Below are 16,806 nucleotides of genomic sequence, written 5' to 3' on the forward strand. Positions count from 1 at the left end.
AACTCCACAAAAACATAACTTAAGTTTTTAGAAAAGTAATTATAATTTCAAGCAACTTTGCAATATACATCAAATAAAAAATATGCAGACTTTTCATGATTTTTAATGGTTTCTGACAGTTCCCTAAGCCTAGCCCCCTGCTCTCCTGCTGACCCGTCTGACTACTTTGCTGAGCTGGCTGACTACTGTTACTTTGTATCAACAGCCATCTGTCCTCAGCCTGCATCCTCCAAATCCCACAATTCCCTGCACACGTGATTTCAATAAGGAAAGGAACATCACAGAGCAATGCATTGTGGATTATGTAGTTCCTGCATGTTGTCTGTAAACTGTGGAGAAGTTGTTACAATTTGTAACATCAGTACTTAGTCCCTCTTTCCCTGCCAGGATTTCAAATGATGCAGAAAGAGAAGAACTGTTAAACAGCTGGATTTCAGCATAGAAAATGGCATTTATTCATAATTTTTGAAGAAACAGGTAACTGTGATGGGTATATTAGGGGTTTCTGTGTTATGTGGGCCTCTATCAAATTTTGGTTTGGAAGCTGGAGTTCCCCTTTGGCTTTTAGTATGTCATAGAATAGCTAATCCTAAGCACATTTTAAACTGTCCTTTATTTTTTATTTTTTTTATAGTTTCTGAATTGTTTGCATTCTCCTTTGGACTGTTTCCAGCTTTAAATGAGGGTCACTGACCCCATCTAAAAACAAATGTTTCTTAAGGTTATAGTTATTGCTACTTTTTATTACTCATCTTTCTAGTCAGGCCTCTTCTATTCATAGTCTCTTTTTCAAATCAATGCATGGTTGCTAAGTTAATTTGCACCCTAGCAACCAGATTGTTGAATTTGAAAACTGCAGAACTGTTGAATAAAAAGCCAAATAACTCAAAAACCACAAATAATAAAAAATGAATATCACTCTCTGCATCATACTAAAAGTTAATTCAAAGGTGAAAAACCCCTTTACGAGCTAATGCTTTTGCTAAACTCATTTTCACTGAACTGGCGTGTCCTTTAGATTCACATATAGAGTAAATCGCAGTTATATAATGCTGTACAAGAGCAGCCCTTGGTTATACAGAGCTGACCTTTGTGTATAAGAAAGTCCACTCGTGACTCTGAAATAGTTTTTTTTCATTCTGCCTTTTTAAAATAATGATTTTCTATACACTGACTCTATACAGAACCACACAGATACCTCTTTATTTACATAACAGGAAATACTGACAATAACACAGGAAGTGAAGCAATGTGGAGCATTTAGCAACACTGTAGTGTGGTTTTACCATGTGACCACCTGCGTATCGATGCAACAGAATGAAAGCAGTGTATGCTTGTCTCAAAGCAGGATTTGTAACTTCATCCCTGTGGAACACAATAATAAAACCCACATGCTGCAGGGCCCATTACTATTCAGGTCAGGTTTATGTTGCATGGACTGTCTCCTGCATTCAGTGAAGCAGAATACAAGCAGAATACAAGCAGAATACAAGCAGTATGCTCATTTTAAAGCAGGATTTGTAACCTCACTCCCACAGACACCATGTAAAACCCACATGCTGCAGGGCTCATTACTATTCAGGCCAGGACATAATCACAGCAAAGTTAAAATTGCAAAACAAAAGAAAATTGTCAGAAACTGCCAATCTTTTTCACAGTTCCTTCACTGAAAAATCAAATCAAAATAAAATATACATCAGTGGCAGCAGCATAGAAATGGCAATGCTTTGGAAGAAAAACACAAGCAATGAATGTAGTGGAATATTGTAGATATTCAGTACAAATATTAAGTTCTGCAACATAATTCATTGTGTATCGCTGCAAGTCTATGCAGGGATTTTCTGTGTTTCTGTGTCATGTACACTCTCACTGCACCCCTGCTCTACACCAGTCAGTTAACTACTAGCACACACAGGTTAACTACTGTAAGCACACATACTTTCTGCTAACAGATGGTGGTTAATTAGCATTCAAATACTAGTTGCTATGCACAAACTCACAAACAGGTTAGCTGTAGTTACACACATACACAATGACCTAACAGCTTAAGGGCTCTTACACATGGGCGTTTTTTCCTGTGCTCCCCTGCGTTGGGCTTTCTTACGTTCAGTCGCAGGGGAGCGCAGGAGTAGACGCTCTGAATTATTGTGAAGGGGGCTGTACTCACACAGATGCATGTAGCGACAAACGCAGGTGGGACACAGCATGTTGCATTTTACCTGCGTTTGGTGCATACATGCGTCTGTGTGAGTACGGCCCCCTTCACAATAATTGAGTGCGTCTACTCCTGCTCAGGAAAAACCACCCGTGTGTAAGAGTCCCAAGGCAAACCTTCAGACAAATTTTATATTTAATATCTCAAAAAAGTGTGCAGCGCATATATATGTTACAGGTAACCAAACTGTGGAATAATATCAAAAGACATAAAATTACGACTTGTCAGCTAAACTGACCTCTGTCCTGATTTATAATAATAGTGATAGCTACTTATCCGTGTCCGGTGTTGTGATATACAGTACATGTAATATTGTGATTCCTCATAACTTTGTGATTCTTTTGATATCAAATATGATATCTGTCACATGAACACATACCCAGCAACACACTCCTACTAAACCCAATGTGGAAGGCTTGTACAACAGACGCCAATGGAAAGAACTCTTTGTGTACATCAAGAATTGGATGGTTGTGTAATTGTACAGAATACTGGTTGGCCATAATTTCATATTTCTTGAGGAATACACAATCTCTTTGATTGTTCAGTCTATAGGGGTATATTTATCATAGAGTGAAGTTAGAATTCGCCACAGTCCTCTAGATTGAAATTCTGCCACTCTCCATTCATTTCAATGGGATTTTTAAAAGAGTATTTATCCTTTGGTAAATATGTCTTTTAAAATCCCATAGAAATAAATGGAGAGTGCCGTACAAGTAACCAGGGGTGGAAAAAAAGCCTCTTGTGGTAAGTTTAAGAGCTCAACCAAGTTGAAACTTAACTTTGAATAAACTTGGTTAAAAAGAGAAAAAATTATTTATTAACCCAATTAAGAATAGAGGTAAATCCTGATTAGGGACATACAGGAGGAATCAGGATACTGAGGATACACTTTGTTCATATTCCTTCCCTGTCCCTCCAACTTCTTACAATTATAACAGATACTTGATCGAGCCTGTCATACTCTTGTGACAACTTTCACTCCGTATCAATGTGTAACAATTAGTTTGAGACACAGTAGAGAGCACTGGAAAAATTCTGCTTATCTAGGCTTCCAAAAACAAATGACATTTGCCTCTCCCTTCCTAGGAGAAAAACACTGAATGTTTAATGTGCCCCTATGAACATGATTCCCACCCCATATAGAACCAACAAAAATTCGCCCCTCCCCAGAGAAATTATTCAAACTGAATAAAAGCCCACATATTTCCCCTAAATTTTCCCTTCTTCCCTTCTTCTATTTTTTCCTTTCCATATTCTTTATTGCTGCAAGATCAATTATTTATACTACACTATCTTTCTGTGTAAATATCTTCAGCAGAATAAGGATGATATAGTGAATAAAGTACACCCTCTTCTAAAATATAAGGATATTATAAGTTACCGAGGAGTTTTATGACCATATAAAAACACGAGGCCGAAGGCCGAGTGTTTTTATACAGGTCATGGAACTCCGAGGTAACTTCTAATATCCTCATATTTTGCAACAGGGGGTACTTTATTTATTATAATACACACATTTCAGTGAGTCATGTGACAGAAATGACATCAGAACTCACCGTTTATAACTGATGACATCAGAACTCACCATTTATAAGGATATAATTTACAGGATATTCATGTCTTTTGTGTATTATAATCAGATTATACATCATTCATTCCTGCACCAGTAGAGATTACAAATCTAAGGCCATAAAAGGCCAGTGGGATCACCTGACTATAGCTGGGAAGTAGCTCCCACCCTTCCCAGCTATAGTCAGGTGATCCCACTGGTGTCTAATAAAAGGGCAGCCAAGTTTGGGTGTTTTACTTTGAAAGCAGCAAGTAAGTTTGTAAAATGTATAATGAAGCAATAGAATTCTTAATGAATCAGATGAAAATTAAGCGTAGGACTGGCCAGATATGGGATGACTTTGACGTAGTTGGCCAGCTTAAATATATTGCAATATATGGACAAACAATCCCTGTTTTGTTTAAAGGGTAAGGCATTTTTCAGTAGCAGTATGCACAAAATGTCTCTGTCTTAAATATATTGATAATGGGTTGAGTGCAGAGGAATTTTTCCATATATATATATATATATATATATATATATATATATATATATATATATATACATATATATATATATATGTTCATTTTACTGTTAAGCATTTATACATTTATGCCATGATCACTGACCTGGTTAAGATAAAGACATCAAGGAGTGAAGCGGAGGTGGTAAGACGGTACCACGTGGTACCAAGCCACCAGTACAGGAGACTAAACACGTGCCCTGTGCCATGAAGAAGAGAAAGAGAATGAGTGAATGAAAGATGACAACAAAGTGGCAGAAAACAGATAAATTATGAGGAACATAGACAAATGTGAGGATATTCATGAAGGACATAAACTAAAAAAAATGTTCCTTAAGTACAAACATTTACACATATAATTCCTATTAAGCTTCTGGTTGATCCAAACTCAGAAAGTCCAGTTGATTTAGATGTAATGCTAGTAAATACTGTATCCAGAGTAAGGTGAACAAAACACTTTGAAAAGTCCCTTCCTGACTTCAAAACAACAATCGGACCAAACACTGGATCAATGCTGAACACATGATACTCACGGGAGCCTTTTAAAGGGGTTGTTCACCTTTAAATAAACTTTTAGTATGATATAGAGAGTGAAGTTGTGAGACAATTATTTTTGTTTGTTTTTTAGTTATTTTGCTTTTTATTCAGCAGTTCTCCAGTTTGCAATTTCAGCAATCCGGTTGCTAGGGTCCACCTAACCCAAAGCAACCATGCACTGATTTGAATAAAAGACTGGAATATGAATAAGAGAGGGCCTGAATAGAAAGATAGGTAATAAAAATTAGCAATAACTATACATTTGTAGCCTTACAGTGCATTTGTTTCTACATGGGGTCAGTGACCTCCATTTGAAAGATGGAAAGAGTCAGAAGAAAAGGGCAAAAAAATTAAAAAACTATATAAAAAATAAATAATGAAAAGTTGCTTAGAATTAGCAATTCTATTATATATTAAAAGTTGACTTAAAAGTGAACAACCCCATTACTAGCTGTACTGAGCTGGAGGGAAGCAGCCACTGTCACAGCCAAAGGGGCAGAGATAGCAGTATGCAGATAGATATATATGTCTGGATATTCAATTAACCCCTGGAGCAGTACAGCAGTTTTGAGGGAGAGCTGCTATGCAGAAAGCCCAGTATAAGCACAAGAATACAGGTAATTATTTTGAAAATACTACAAATGAATCATGTGGTTTGCACTCCACTGCCTTTTTTTTTATAATACTGTTTGGTGTGTAATAATACCAACGGACTGCAACAACTGTTGTTTTGATATGTTTTCATAATCTCAGGGCGACGCTTAGCTCCCAAGGTTAAACAGCAATTGACATAAATAAGGTATATCGTCAACTGTTGCTAAACTACAGCCATTACACCCAGAATAAAACCAAACCATTATAAATAAACTTGTATGCTCATATTAAATATTTAGGGATAAATTCTGTTTCCTGGGGAGAGTATTAGATTGCCTCTTCTTATATGGCGTACCTGGGAAGTAGAACAGGAGCACAGGCAGCTTTGCAACACTCTTGGCCATGCTTTTCCAGCGGGAAACACGTGTACCATCTTCACAGGACCCAGGCCGGCCTGCAAACAACACAACAGTTTAATGTGGGAGTGAAAGTAAGAGAGAGTACATATATCTACGTAAAACAAAAGACCACTGCAATGGCACATCCGTTGCTTTCCTTCACATGGTGCAGATCTGCAGTTACATCCCTTTTCCAATGCCTATATTATATATAAATTATACATAGACCACACACACATTACTACCACTGAGTAACAGAGATCTCACAAATAAATGCTCAAAGTTCCCCATTCTCTAAAATCCCTCAGGAATTCTAGTCTAATTACACCCTGTGAAACCTGCGGCAAAGTTAGCATCTTATAATTCAGGCACAGAATTACGCACTGGGAGCATTGCATACTATATCACCCCTAGTCAAAAAGGCATGTTGCAGGAGGGATGTGGTCATATATATTTGAGCCAAGCTTTTCAGGTTCAAAATTCCACTGCACAATGGAGCAATGTGCAGGTGGAGCCCTGCATTTGGAGCCTGTAAAGTACATCTGCCCATCTGCGTCTTCCACCGCTGCCTCATATATATATATATATATATATATATATATATATATATATATATATATATATATATATATATATATATATATATATATAGTTGCAACATGTGCATCAGTGCAAGGTAATTTTATTGCAGCCTCTATATATTTGTATATTGTCCTATTTGTAAAATATATGGACAGGACGTCAAAGCAAAATGTATATACAGTATCAGCCACATATAAAAACTCTTAGGAGGAGGAACGCCAAACCTGTATTATCTTCCTCAGAGGAATAGCCAGAAGATGACGTAGACTTGTCGTAAGAGGGTTGTGTTTCCTTGACACTGTTTTTGCTCTGGTATGACCTCTCCAAGCCAACACGTGAGCTCACTAAGTTGTCTCCTGGTGATGATATCAAAACCCATTTCAATTCACATACACATTAGCAGTCATTCAAAAAGGCCAGATTTTTTAAAAAATGGTGAAAGATTAACCCAAGTCAATAATTTGCCGGTTCACATGTTTTCCATTCTGCTGAGATGAATGATTTCTCTGTTCTGAAGTGCTAAAGTAAAGATTTCATTCCACAAATTGAGATTGTTTCATTATTAAAACAGACTCTAGGATGTCCATTGTATTCTGTGTATGATGTCCTTAAGGGAAGTGGCACAGAGCCACATCAAAGGCATACCAGTTCTAATATATACTGTATGTCTTCATTTGTATTTCTTTTCAATTAATTACCTTAAGGTGGCCATACACGGAGAGATCCGCTCGTTTGGCGATGTCGATGCCTTGAGGTGGGCAATATCGGGCTGATCCATTCGTGGACCCTAGGGCCCAACGATCGGATCCTAACAAATGGTAACGGGCGGTCGGATCGCATCAACAAACAGATGCGCCCGCAATCCGACAGGATTTTTAGTCCCATCCGATCGAGATCTGGCCAGATCTCGATAGGGGAAGCCCGTCGGGGGGCCCCATACATGGGCCAATAAGCTGCCGATTCGGTCTGTCAGCAGCTTTTATCGGCCAGTGTATGGCCACCTTTTCTTTCAGTTAGAAAGAAATTATAGTAACTCTGGCACAGGAACCTCTCTCATTGGGTAGTCCAGCCAAGAGCACTTATATTTTATATGCAATTCATGCAAGATCAGGGAATACAGTCTGTACAATCTTGTAATGCAGAAAGGATGACAGCCCTGCCTACAAGCTGGAAGATCACTAAGAACCTGCCTTGTCACTCATTTGCAACCAGGTGCAACATATCACTTCCTAGCTGTCACCGGCTGCTTGATAACCTCCAGACAACACAGGGAATATGGATCTCCTATAAAAGGGTACGAGTGAGGGAATCGAAATTGAGTATCAAATGTTGAAAACAGTAATAACAACAACAACAATGTAAATGCAGACCTTGAAGGGGTGGTTCACCTTTAAGTTAACTTTTAGTATGTTATAGAATGGCCTTCAACTGGTCCTTATTATTTATTTTGTATAGTTTTTGAATTATTTGCCGTTTCCAGCTTTCAAATGAGGGTCATTGACCCCACATAAAAACAAACGCTCTGTAAGGCTACAAATGTATTGTTATTGCTACTTTTTATTACTCATATTTCTATTCAGGCCTCTCCTATTCATATTTCAGTCTCTTATTCAAATCAATGCATGGTTGCTAGGATAATTTGGACCCCAGTAACCAGATTGCTGAAACTGAAAACTGGAGAACCACAAATAATGAAAAACAATTTCAAATAGCACAAAATCACTCTCTGCGTTATACTAAAGGGGTTATTTACTAAACGCCAAATGCAAAAATCACGAAGGATGGAAAAGTCAGAATCAGAAAATCCGGCATCTCAGACCTGTTGAGGTTGCATATAAGTCAATGGGAGAAGTTTTTGATGTGCGCTGGGTTTCATGCAATACCCTGAAGTTTTCAGAGTTTTCGGGCGAAAAGCCCAAGCAGATTTGATCAGTTTGTAGCAGAAAATATCGAGATAAAATCGAGATTAACCCCAAATAACTCAAAGGTGAACATCCCCTTTAACATGGAAAAATGACTTCAATTCCCTGTCTCACCCCAGTAGGAGGCATCATAGTCTGTCTCTGGTAGCTCTGAAGACTGTCCCAGTTTGTCTCTGGTAATGTAGGTGCTTGTCTCGCTGTAGTGCGCGTGATGAGTGGGTTGGCGAGGGGTCGGTGCATTTTTTAGGGTGGTCACTTTTCTCCTCAGGCTCCTGCAACAGACACACACAGTTAGATGATTTTTATGGTTATACAAGCTCTTACAGCCATTTCCAAAGAGTGTGTCTCCTGCAAGAAAAGCAAAGTTTAGCTGTAAAAATGAAATACTACCCCCCCCCCCAAACACAAAGCTACATAAATAGCTGTCTTAAAATTTCTGATCAGTAATGTATGTTAAGAATCATTAGGAGGCTTTCTTGTCATTATGGTAGTGCTGGAGGCTTTCACTATTAGCATGTTCTCCTCTTGACTTCCCATGTTCTGCCCCATTTATATGGGTTTCCTTTGGCTACTCTGATTTCCTACAAAAGATGCTGCTAGTTTAAATGGCTACTGATGACATTGGCCTTGTGTGTGGCTGTACTTATGGCATATAACTTGCACTATAAGCTCCACTAGGCCAAGATCCACATGCATCAATAAGAGTCTGAGTCTCTGAAAATACTGGGGTATATAAATTAGGCATGAAAAGGCTGGGACAGGTTAGAACATTTCATGTCATGCTTAAGCACTGTTTCTAAGTCTTTAAAGTGCCCAAATGGCACAGCTATGCAGAAGCCAGATAAGAGAGGCATTTGGGCATTTGCAAGGGAAGCGTTTCCCTATTGATACTTGCTATTTTCATGGTAAATATTATGACTTGATGTATTGCACTGGCCTATGGAGATTGCTGGTAGACTGGCACCTTGCATTTATAGAACTAGCTGCTAGCGGATAGTAGCTACATCACATAGGGTCATGCTGGGTCATGCGGGGCACCTCTGGCCACAGTCTACTACTTATATCTATATATCATATTTAGAGTTAACTATAAACTGATAATGTGGTTCTATTCTTCTTAAGAGTTAGGAAAGTATGTCGGTAGGCTGGCAAGTGGAAAAAGATGCCTGTACAGAGTTAAGATGGCAGTCCCGGTAGGCATGTTACTTACCACTGCATCGTCTTTACAGGAAGGAGGATTCTATAATGATGAGAGTACAGCTTTTGTCCTGCTTTTCTAAATCATGTAGATGACTAGGGGCTAGAAAGCACTGGTGGATCAGAAGTGCAGTGTATAGGGATAGGAAGGGAGTAGTGTTGCTCATCATGGGTGTGTCACATTTGGAGTTAGGAGGATGTGTAATGGTGAATCATTAAAAGTACTGATGAAAAGCGAGTCGTGTTAATGTTCAAGAGAGTGTGTTCTGGTGAAGGAAAGATTGTGTGAATGGGAACATCATTGTGGGTGTCAAAATGCATATCAGGGTCCGAGTTGTGGGGCCTTGTCTTCAGGCATTCCAAAAAAAGTTGGGGCCACATGTGAAAACATTTTTTTGATTCAACAACAGCTGGAAGGCCATAGGTTGGACAGAACTAATGTTTATCCTAAAGTATCTAGCAACTGTTATAATATAATATGAGTCATTTTATTAAAATCTAAGTTAGGGGAGTTAGGGTCAGTATTGTATTCAGGGGCCTATTGTAGCCTTTTTTGGACTTTGCACACTGCCTTCTGCTTGAAAATAACCCCTAATATCTTGTGTATTAATCAACACTTTTTTTTCTGTGCTGGTAGGTGCTAAAGATAATTCCCTTTCTGGCGAAACCTAAATAACATACTAATTTAAAACATGCTGAAGGGCAGCAAAGTTTCCAGCTCTAACATTCCTCTACAGTTATAAGAGAGGAGGGGTTCAGGGGCCAGGGACTGTCAGCCGACCCCAGTGGTTCTTATGGTTTCCAGCAGAAATCTATACATGAACAGCACATAGCCAAACATCTGAAATCTGGACTATGTCACATCAGTGTTTATTGGAGACATCCATCTACAAGCGGCATCTGCTTCATTAGCAAACAGTGACGGGACACTAGAAGAGTTTGTGTATAAATGCACATTCTGAGTATAATGAATGAATGGAGGAACCAGTAACATTTTAGAATGAGGTGAAATAAAAAATACCACAAAGCCCTGCATTTTAAAGGAGGCAACACCAAAAGTGAAGGGGATTTGTGTGCCATGGCCACACTCAACAAACCCCTGAGTTCCAATAGGGCTGATTTGCTGTTAAGAAGAAAGTTATTTTAGTAATAGAGAATTGTTTTGCTTTCACACTTGCCAACTTCCTTCTAATCAGCCGACTTAGTTTAACTAGTGATACTGAGCTCTGTATAAACAACCCCCTATCGTTGTTGTTACTGTTTTGTCTTACAGATATGTAGTAGACATTATGCAGAGAGATTATCTGTGTTTAGGTACTCTACCAAGAAGTTAGAAACATAAACCAGGATGGTATCATGTGACTCATGCTATATACACACATTATTGACTGTGTATCATTATCATTAGTGCTTGTGTTCCAAGGAGAGATTATGACAGCTCTGGATAAAAAAAATGTCCTTTATCTCAATATTTGTATGCTGATTATTTGGGAGAGCAATGTCAGGAAGTAGTTCTGCAATGTACATTACAGCGCACATCAGTTTAGATAGGATTCTCAGATTTGGGGGTAAAAGCATTTATTGGTGGAAACTCCAGTTTAGGGTCTGGCAAAGGTTGTTGTTAAATTGGTAAGATAAGTTGCTGGTGCTTTGATGTGGGAGGAACGTGTATGTGCAGGGGAGCATGCTAGTCAGTAGAGACAACACAACTTCCTGTGTGAATGCAGTTTCCTCTCCACACACCACAGGATATTAGTAAGCGAGCAGCACAACGCTTGTATCTCACAGACAGCAGATTAGACACCACTCCAGGTATATAGTGAATAAAGTACCCCCTCTTGTAAAATATAAGGATATTATAAGTTACTGAGGAGTTTCATGACCATATAAAAACACGAGGCCCAAGGAACTCCGAGTTAACTTCTAATATCCTCATTTTTAGAAACTGGGGGTACTTTATTTATTATAATACACAAGTTTCAGTGAATCATGTGACAGAAATGACATCAGAACTCACCGTTTATAACTGGTGACATCAGAACTCACCGTTTATAAGGATATCATTTACAAGATATTCATGGCTTTTGTGTATTATAGAAGTATTAATGCCATTTTGCATTTGTATAATTCATGTACAATTCACACAGCACTTGCAAGAGGTCCATGCGCAGAGCAGCTTGTACTGTGCCAGTGGCACCTTTAACAAGGGCATGAGGCACAGAGCACAACACTCTCCTGCACAAGGAAAGTAAAAATACCCACCTTGCACAGGCAGAAAGCATAAAGTCTGATGCAGCTTGTACCCACAGCATGGGGCATGAATACAGATGCATATGGACCACCCACATGATGGTTACTCATTGCACGTGCTTCCTCGTCATCCACCCAGGCCCAGATTTGCATGGAGGCCACAAAGGCCCGGGCCAATGGCGGTATAAATTAAGGGGCGTCATGCCACACAGCTGCATAGGTAGTTTCTGGAGCACTAAGTGATCCTATATGGAAAGGATGTGCATGCGTGCAATCCTATAGGAGGGTGGGGCACCTGAGGATGCTGGCCTCTGAGCACCCTCAGGGAAAATCCAGCCCTGCATCCACCTATCTATGTGTCAAATGCTGTAGGGTGCACAAATAATGAGGTTGCAAGGTGCATTGGGGCACAAAAATGTAGGTGTGAAAGAGGGGGCTGAAGGTGTGCACTGTGCCCCCCTCAGAATTTTTTTGTGGGTGGTTCAGTTTAGTTACACCACTGCAAGAACCTAGGGGGTTTCAATGGTGCTGAGCCTCAGTCTGCTATCTGTCTACCCCAAAATCACAAAAAATGATTGTATTACAAAGATTTAACATCATTTTCCCATGCAACACTGGGTACCTCATCTAATTATATATTTCCACATCAATATACAACTGTGATTAGATATTACATAAAGATGGTGGAATCAATCAAATCACTCTATATAACTAACAAACGTTTGTTTGTTTCTATTCTCTGCACTTCCGGTATTGACAATGAAGCAGAAACCAGCTGATTAACAGACCCGAATAAGAACTGGCTTATGCTACATTCACAACCAGAAAACGCTACTACGCAAATACATTTACAATAACCATATATATATTTCTATGAATGTATATCAGAATGTTGATCAGAATTATAATTGTAAGTTCTTTTGGGCAGAGTCCTCTTTGCCTTTTGTATCGGTTACTGGTCAATATGTATGTAATTCTCTATGTTCCCTGTATAAACCAATTTATTGTACAGCGCTGTGGAATATGTTGGTGCTCTAAAAATACATGTTACTAATAATTAGGTAAAAACTATTTTGGGTGGAGATTCCCAATAAAGCCTTACCTTGTAGGGCCTTCTTTGTATAAGGAGTGACTCTCCATACTGCTGGTGCTGATCCGATCATCCTCTTGTTCCAGTGTCCCAAGTCGTTTACTCCGCCGAGACATGTTCTTCTGCCTATAGAATTAGGTGATCACAAGGAGCTGTGTTCAGCACAACAGTTCATAGCATACTACTCATTATATTGCAGTCCATGGAAACTCTCCACTGGTTGAATAGAGGAAGTAGGATTAATATACTGGTACCCACTGGAGTAACAGATGTTTGGGAGTAATAAGAAAAGGGAAAATTACACCAGATTTTGCTCTAGGGCCTGGGGGCACTCCCCACTACTTATGAACTTTTAGTTGCTACCCAAGTCAGCATCCTGGAATAAAGAATTCATACAGGACTTTATAAAGTGATACCCCAGCAATCTACTGAATGAGCCAGAATCCATACACTCGCCAGCTCAATACTCAAACACGGGAAGAGGATAAAATCACATGTTTTTTCTTAAAATCATTAAAGGGGTGGTTCACATTTAAGTTAACCTTTAGTATGTGATAGAATGGCTAATTCTAAGCAACTTTTGATTTTCAATTGTTCATCATGATTACATTTTTTTTTATAGTTTGTGAATTATTTGCCTTTTTCTTCTGACTCTTTCCAGCTTTCAAATGGGGGGGGGGGTCGCTGACCCCATCTAAAAAGCAAATGCTCTGTAAGGCTACACATCTAGGGGCACATTCACTTAGTTCGAGTGAAGGAATAGAATAAAAAAAACTTCGAATTTCGAATGTTTTTTTTGGCTACTTCGACCATCGACTACGACTTTGACTTCGAATCAAACGATTCAAACTAAAAATCGTTCGAATATTCAACCATTCGATAGTCGAAGTACTGTCTCTTTAAAAAAACTTTGACCCCCTACTTCGCCACGTAAAACCTACGTAGGTGCAATGTTAGCCTATGGGAAGGTCCCCAGGCTTTCTAAGTATTTTTTGGTCGAAGAAAAATCGTTCGATCGATGGATTAAAATCCTTCGAAACGAACGATTGGAAGGATTTAATCGTTCAAGCAAACGATTTTTCGTTCGATCTAATTGCGGTAAATCCTTCGACTTCAATATTCAAAGGATTTACATTCGGCAGTCGAATATCGAGGGTTAATTAACCCTTGATATTCGACCATATGTAAATCTGCCCCCTATTGTTATTGCTACTTTTTATTAATCATTTTTCTATTCAAGCCCTGTCCTATTCATTGTCCAGCTCTCCCTGGGGAACTGCTGAATAAAAAGCTAAATAACTCAAAAAAAAAAACAAATAATAAAAAATGAAAACCAATTGCAAATTGTCTCAGAATATCCCTCTCTACATCATACTAAAAGTTAACTCAAAGGTGAACAATCCTTTTAAAATCAGAGACGCCTAATGCTTTTCATCCACAAGGGACAAGTCATAGGTTAAACAATTCAACAGAAATGGTGACTTGAAAACCTCCCCATTCAAACAGACAAATTCAATAACCAAAAACAAGTGAACAAAGAGTACAGCACACAAGGGCAAAAATAAAACGATAATGTGCATTCCTATAGTGTCTAAATCCACTGGTGGCAAACCACCATGTTGCAAGACTTTTAAATCTAACACAGTATAGTCAATGTACCCAGCTACATGGAACATTCACTAATTCTATTTAATGATACAGAAATGGCATCCGTTATCCGGAAACCCATTATACAGAAAGCTCAGAATTATGGAAACCACCATGTTGCAAGACTTTAAAATCTAACACAGCATAGTCAATGTACTCAGCTACATGGAACATTCACTAATTCTATTTAATGATACAGAAATGGCATCCGTTATCCGGAAACCCATTATCCAGAAAGCTCAGAATTATGGAAACCACCGCCTCTCATAGACTTATATTTAAAAACAATTTCCTTTTTCTCTCTAATAATTAAACAGCACTTGAGCCAAACTAAGATATAATTAATCCATATTGGAGGCAAAACCATCCTATTGGGTTTATTTAACGTTTACATGATTTTCTACTAGACTTAGGGAATGAAGATCCAAATTACAGGAAGATCCCTTATCCTGAAATCCACAGATCCCGAGCATTCTGGATAACAGGTCCCATACCTGTTTACACTTTACCACCATACTTAGTGCCTACCATAACAATTGAACAGTGATCTTGAAAAACAAAAAGCAGATGAAGCCTACATACTGTATTCTGCATGTATCACATCTAGTCAAATAAACTACATACAGGGTATTGCAATGAATGCAGCATTTAATTACAAATTCCTTTGTCAATGGGCAGAACATTATTTAAGAAAGCCACTGTTTATATGAATATCAGCATTATGACAGGTACATAATAAGGGCTAAGTGAAACAAGCAGCAGCCAATAAATATAAGTAACTCTTGTCCCAGGCACCCATATTCACTCTAACTTATTCACAGTTCCCTCTTTATTTCACTGTAATCCCCTAAGGATTTGTATGGACCCAGCTAAGCTCAAGTGCTCATAGACTGCATGCTATTTTATCAGCAAGTTTTACAGAAACCAGGAACACCAAAAGTCTTATCTGCCCGTGTAATAGGCAGCACGTGGGGGAATTGCATTTACAGATACAGAGAGTCCCAGAAGCCGTGCAAGTTTTTATGTCCAGGGACCTGAGTCTGCACAAGATTTATGTATATAGAAATCAGCCTTTACTTATTTGGGCCTATTGCTTGCCTTTGGAGACAGCGCTACACCCCTCTCTAGATCCCTATTGTTAGGGGCACACCAGGCAGAGAATGGCAGGGTCAAGAAACATTCCCTCTACAGTTTTTGAGACACTGCTTCTTTGTCATGGTTATATATCTATTTTACAAACATACATGTTACAATGGAGGGAACATTACATTGCATTTAGACAAGCCTTCATCTGAAGCACCCACAAAGGATTGCAAGCCACACTCCTCCGAGCTTTTGTTGTATATATGGATTTTATTTGTACAGTATGAACATCTTATGGTACCAGCAATACCCCACCCTCCATTCAGTTATATTTACCTGGTTCTGAATATTATAATATATAGAAGGAGTCTCCCTTCTCAGACTTGCTGTGTCAGTTTTCTTAACCAAATGTTCGTCGATCCCTAATGTATTAAAGTCTTCAGAGTTTCTCCCCGGCTGAAGAAAGGAAATAGATCAAATTGTTTGAAAGGAAGACAAATTGCTAGTATGCAAATAAACCGCCGTGACAAATGGGAGGAGGCACAGGATGAGGGTGCATGGACAATTTTTGCAGGTTCTATAAAGAAAAAAGAAAACACAATTTAGAAGGAATTTTTTTCCCCCAGAACTTAAAAATAAATAGTGAGGGGAGGATGAGACTCACCTCTATTGTGACAAAAATAAATAAATAAAAGGTGAAAATTGGGTGTAGAAAGTGAAAATGGGGGAGCAATGAGCGGCTTCAGGACCGTGGGTTTCAGTGGTAAAGACAAAGCAGATGAAGAAGCAATGTTAAGTAGCAAGGCAAGGGTTATAGGAACAATGCAGAAGGCTGGCAGGCTTTGGGACTCACATTAAAAAGTAAACACAGCGTGAAACCCACGGTGAGAAGAGGAAGAGAAAAAGCGCGGTGAGTGATGTTGGCAGCGTGTTCTCTGTGCTCTCCTGGTGCGGCTGCAGATGACAGTGACACAAACACACACTGGCCTGTCAACTTAGGATGCAGCTGTCAGCATGAGATTCAAAGCCCTCTAGTGATTGGCCTGTCCAGCTGCCAGTCAGGGTAGAGGAAGGCAGCTGATTGGGGGGTTTGAATAGAAGCGAGACATGCAGACTTTAGGCCCTGTCTCTACAGGAAAAGGCTGTGCTTGGCTGAATGTTGCATTAACCCTTGCAGTGCCAGAGTGCATAGCCTGCCTGGGCTGTTACAGGAGCT

The 16,806-nt window shown here is 39.1% G+C and overlaps 1 protein-coding gene across 4 annotated transcripts in view; it reads right to left on the reverse strand.

The window, feature by feature from the left end:
* sun2.L (Sad1 and UNC84 domain containing 2 L homeolog) overlaps positions 1–16,604 on the reverse strand; it is a 31,624-nt gene extending 15,020 nt beyond the window's left edge. For 2 of the 4 annotated variants that reach the window (XM_018258821.2, XM_018258820.2), the window contains exons 1-7: positions 16,444–16,604; positions 15,927–16,167; positions 12,873–12,986; positions 8,438–8,595; positions 6,626–6,757; positions 5,777–5,875; positions 4,397–4,490 (exon numbers count right to left, since the gene is read on the reverse strand). In XM_018258821.2, coding sequence (XP_018114310.1) covers positions 4,397–4,490; positions 5,777–5,875; positions 6,626–6,757; positions 8,438–8,595; positions 12,873–12,976 — 587 coding nt within the window. In that variant the 5' untranslated portion in view covers positions 12,977–12,986; positions 15,927–16,167; positions 16,444–16,604. Of the gene's footprint in view, positions 1–4,396; positions 4,491–5,776; positions 5,876–6,625; positions 6,758–8,437; positions 8,596–12,872; positions 12,987–15,926; positions 16,168–16,254 lie in introns of all 4 variants that reach the window. The other 2 variants (XM_041590717.1, XM_041590716.1) reach the window with 2 other exon arrangements.
* Positions 16,605–16,806: the final 202 nt, after the last annotated feature.

The sequence above is a fragment of the Xenopus laevis genome, chromosome 4L, assembly GCF_017654675.1.
Source record: "Xenopus laevis strain J_2021 chromosome 4L, Xenopus_laevis_v10.1, whole genome shotgun sequence".
Lineage (NCBI taxonomy): Eukaryota > Metazoa > Chordata > Amphibia > Anura > Pipidae > Xenopus > Xenopus laevis.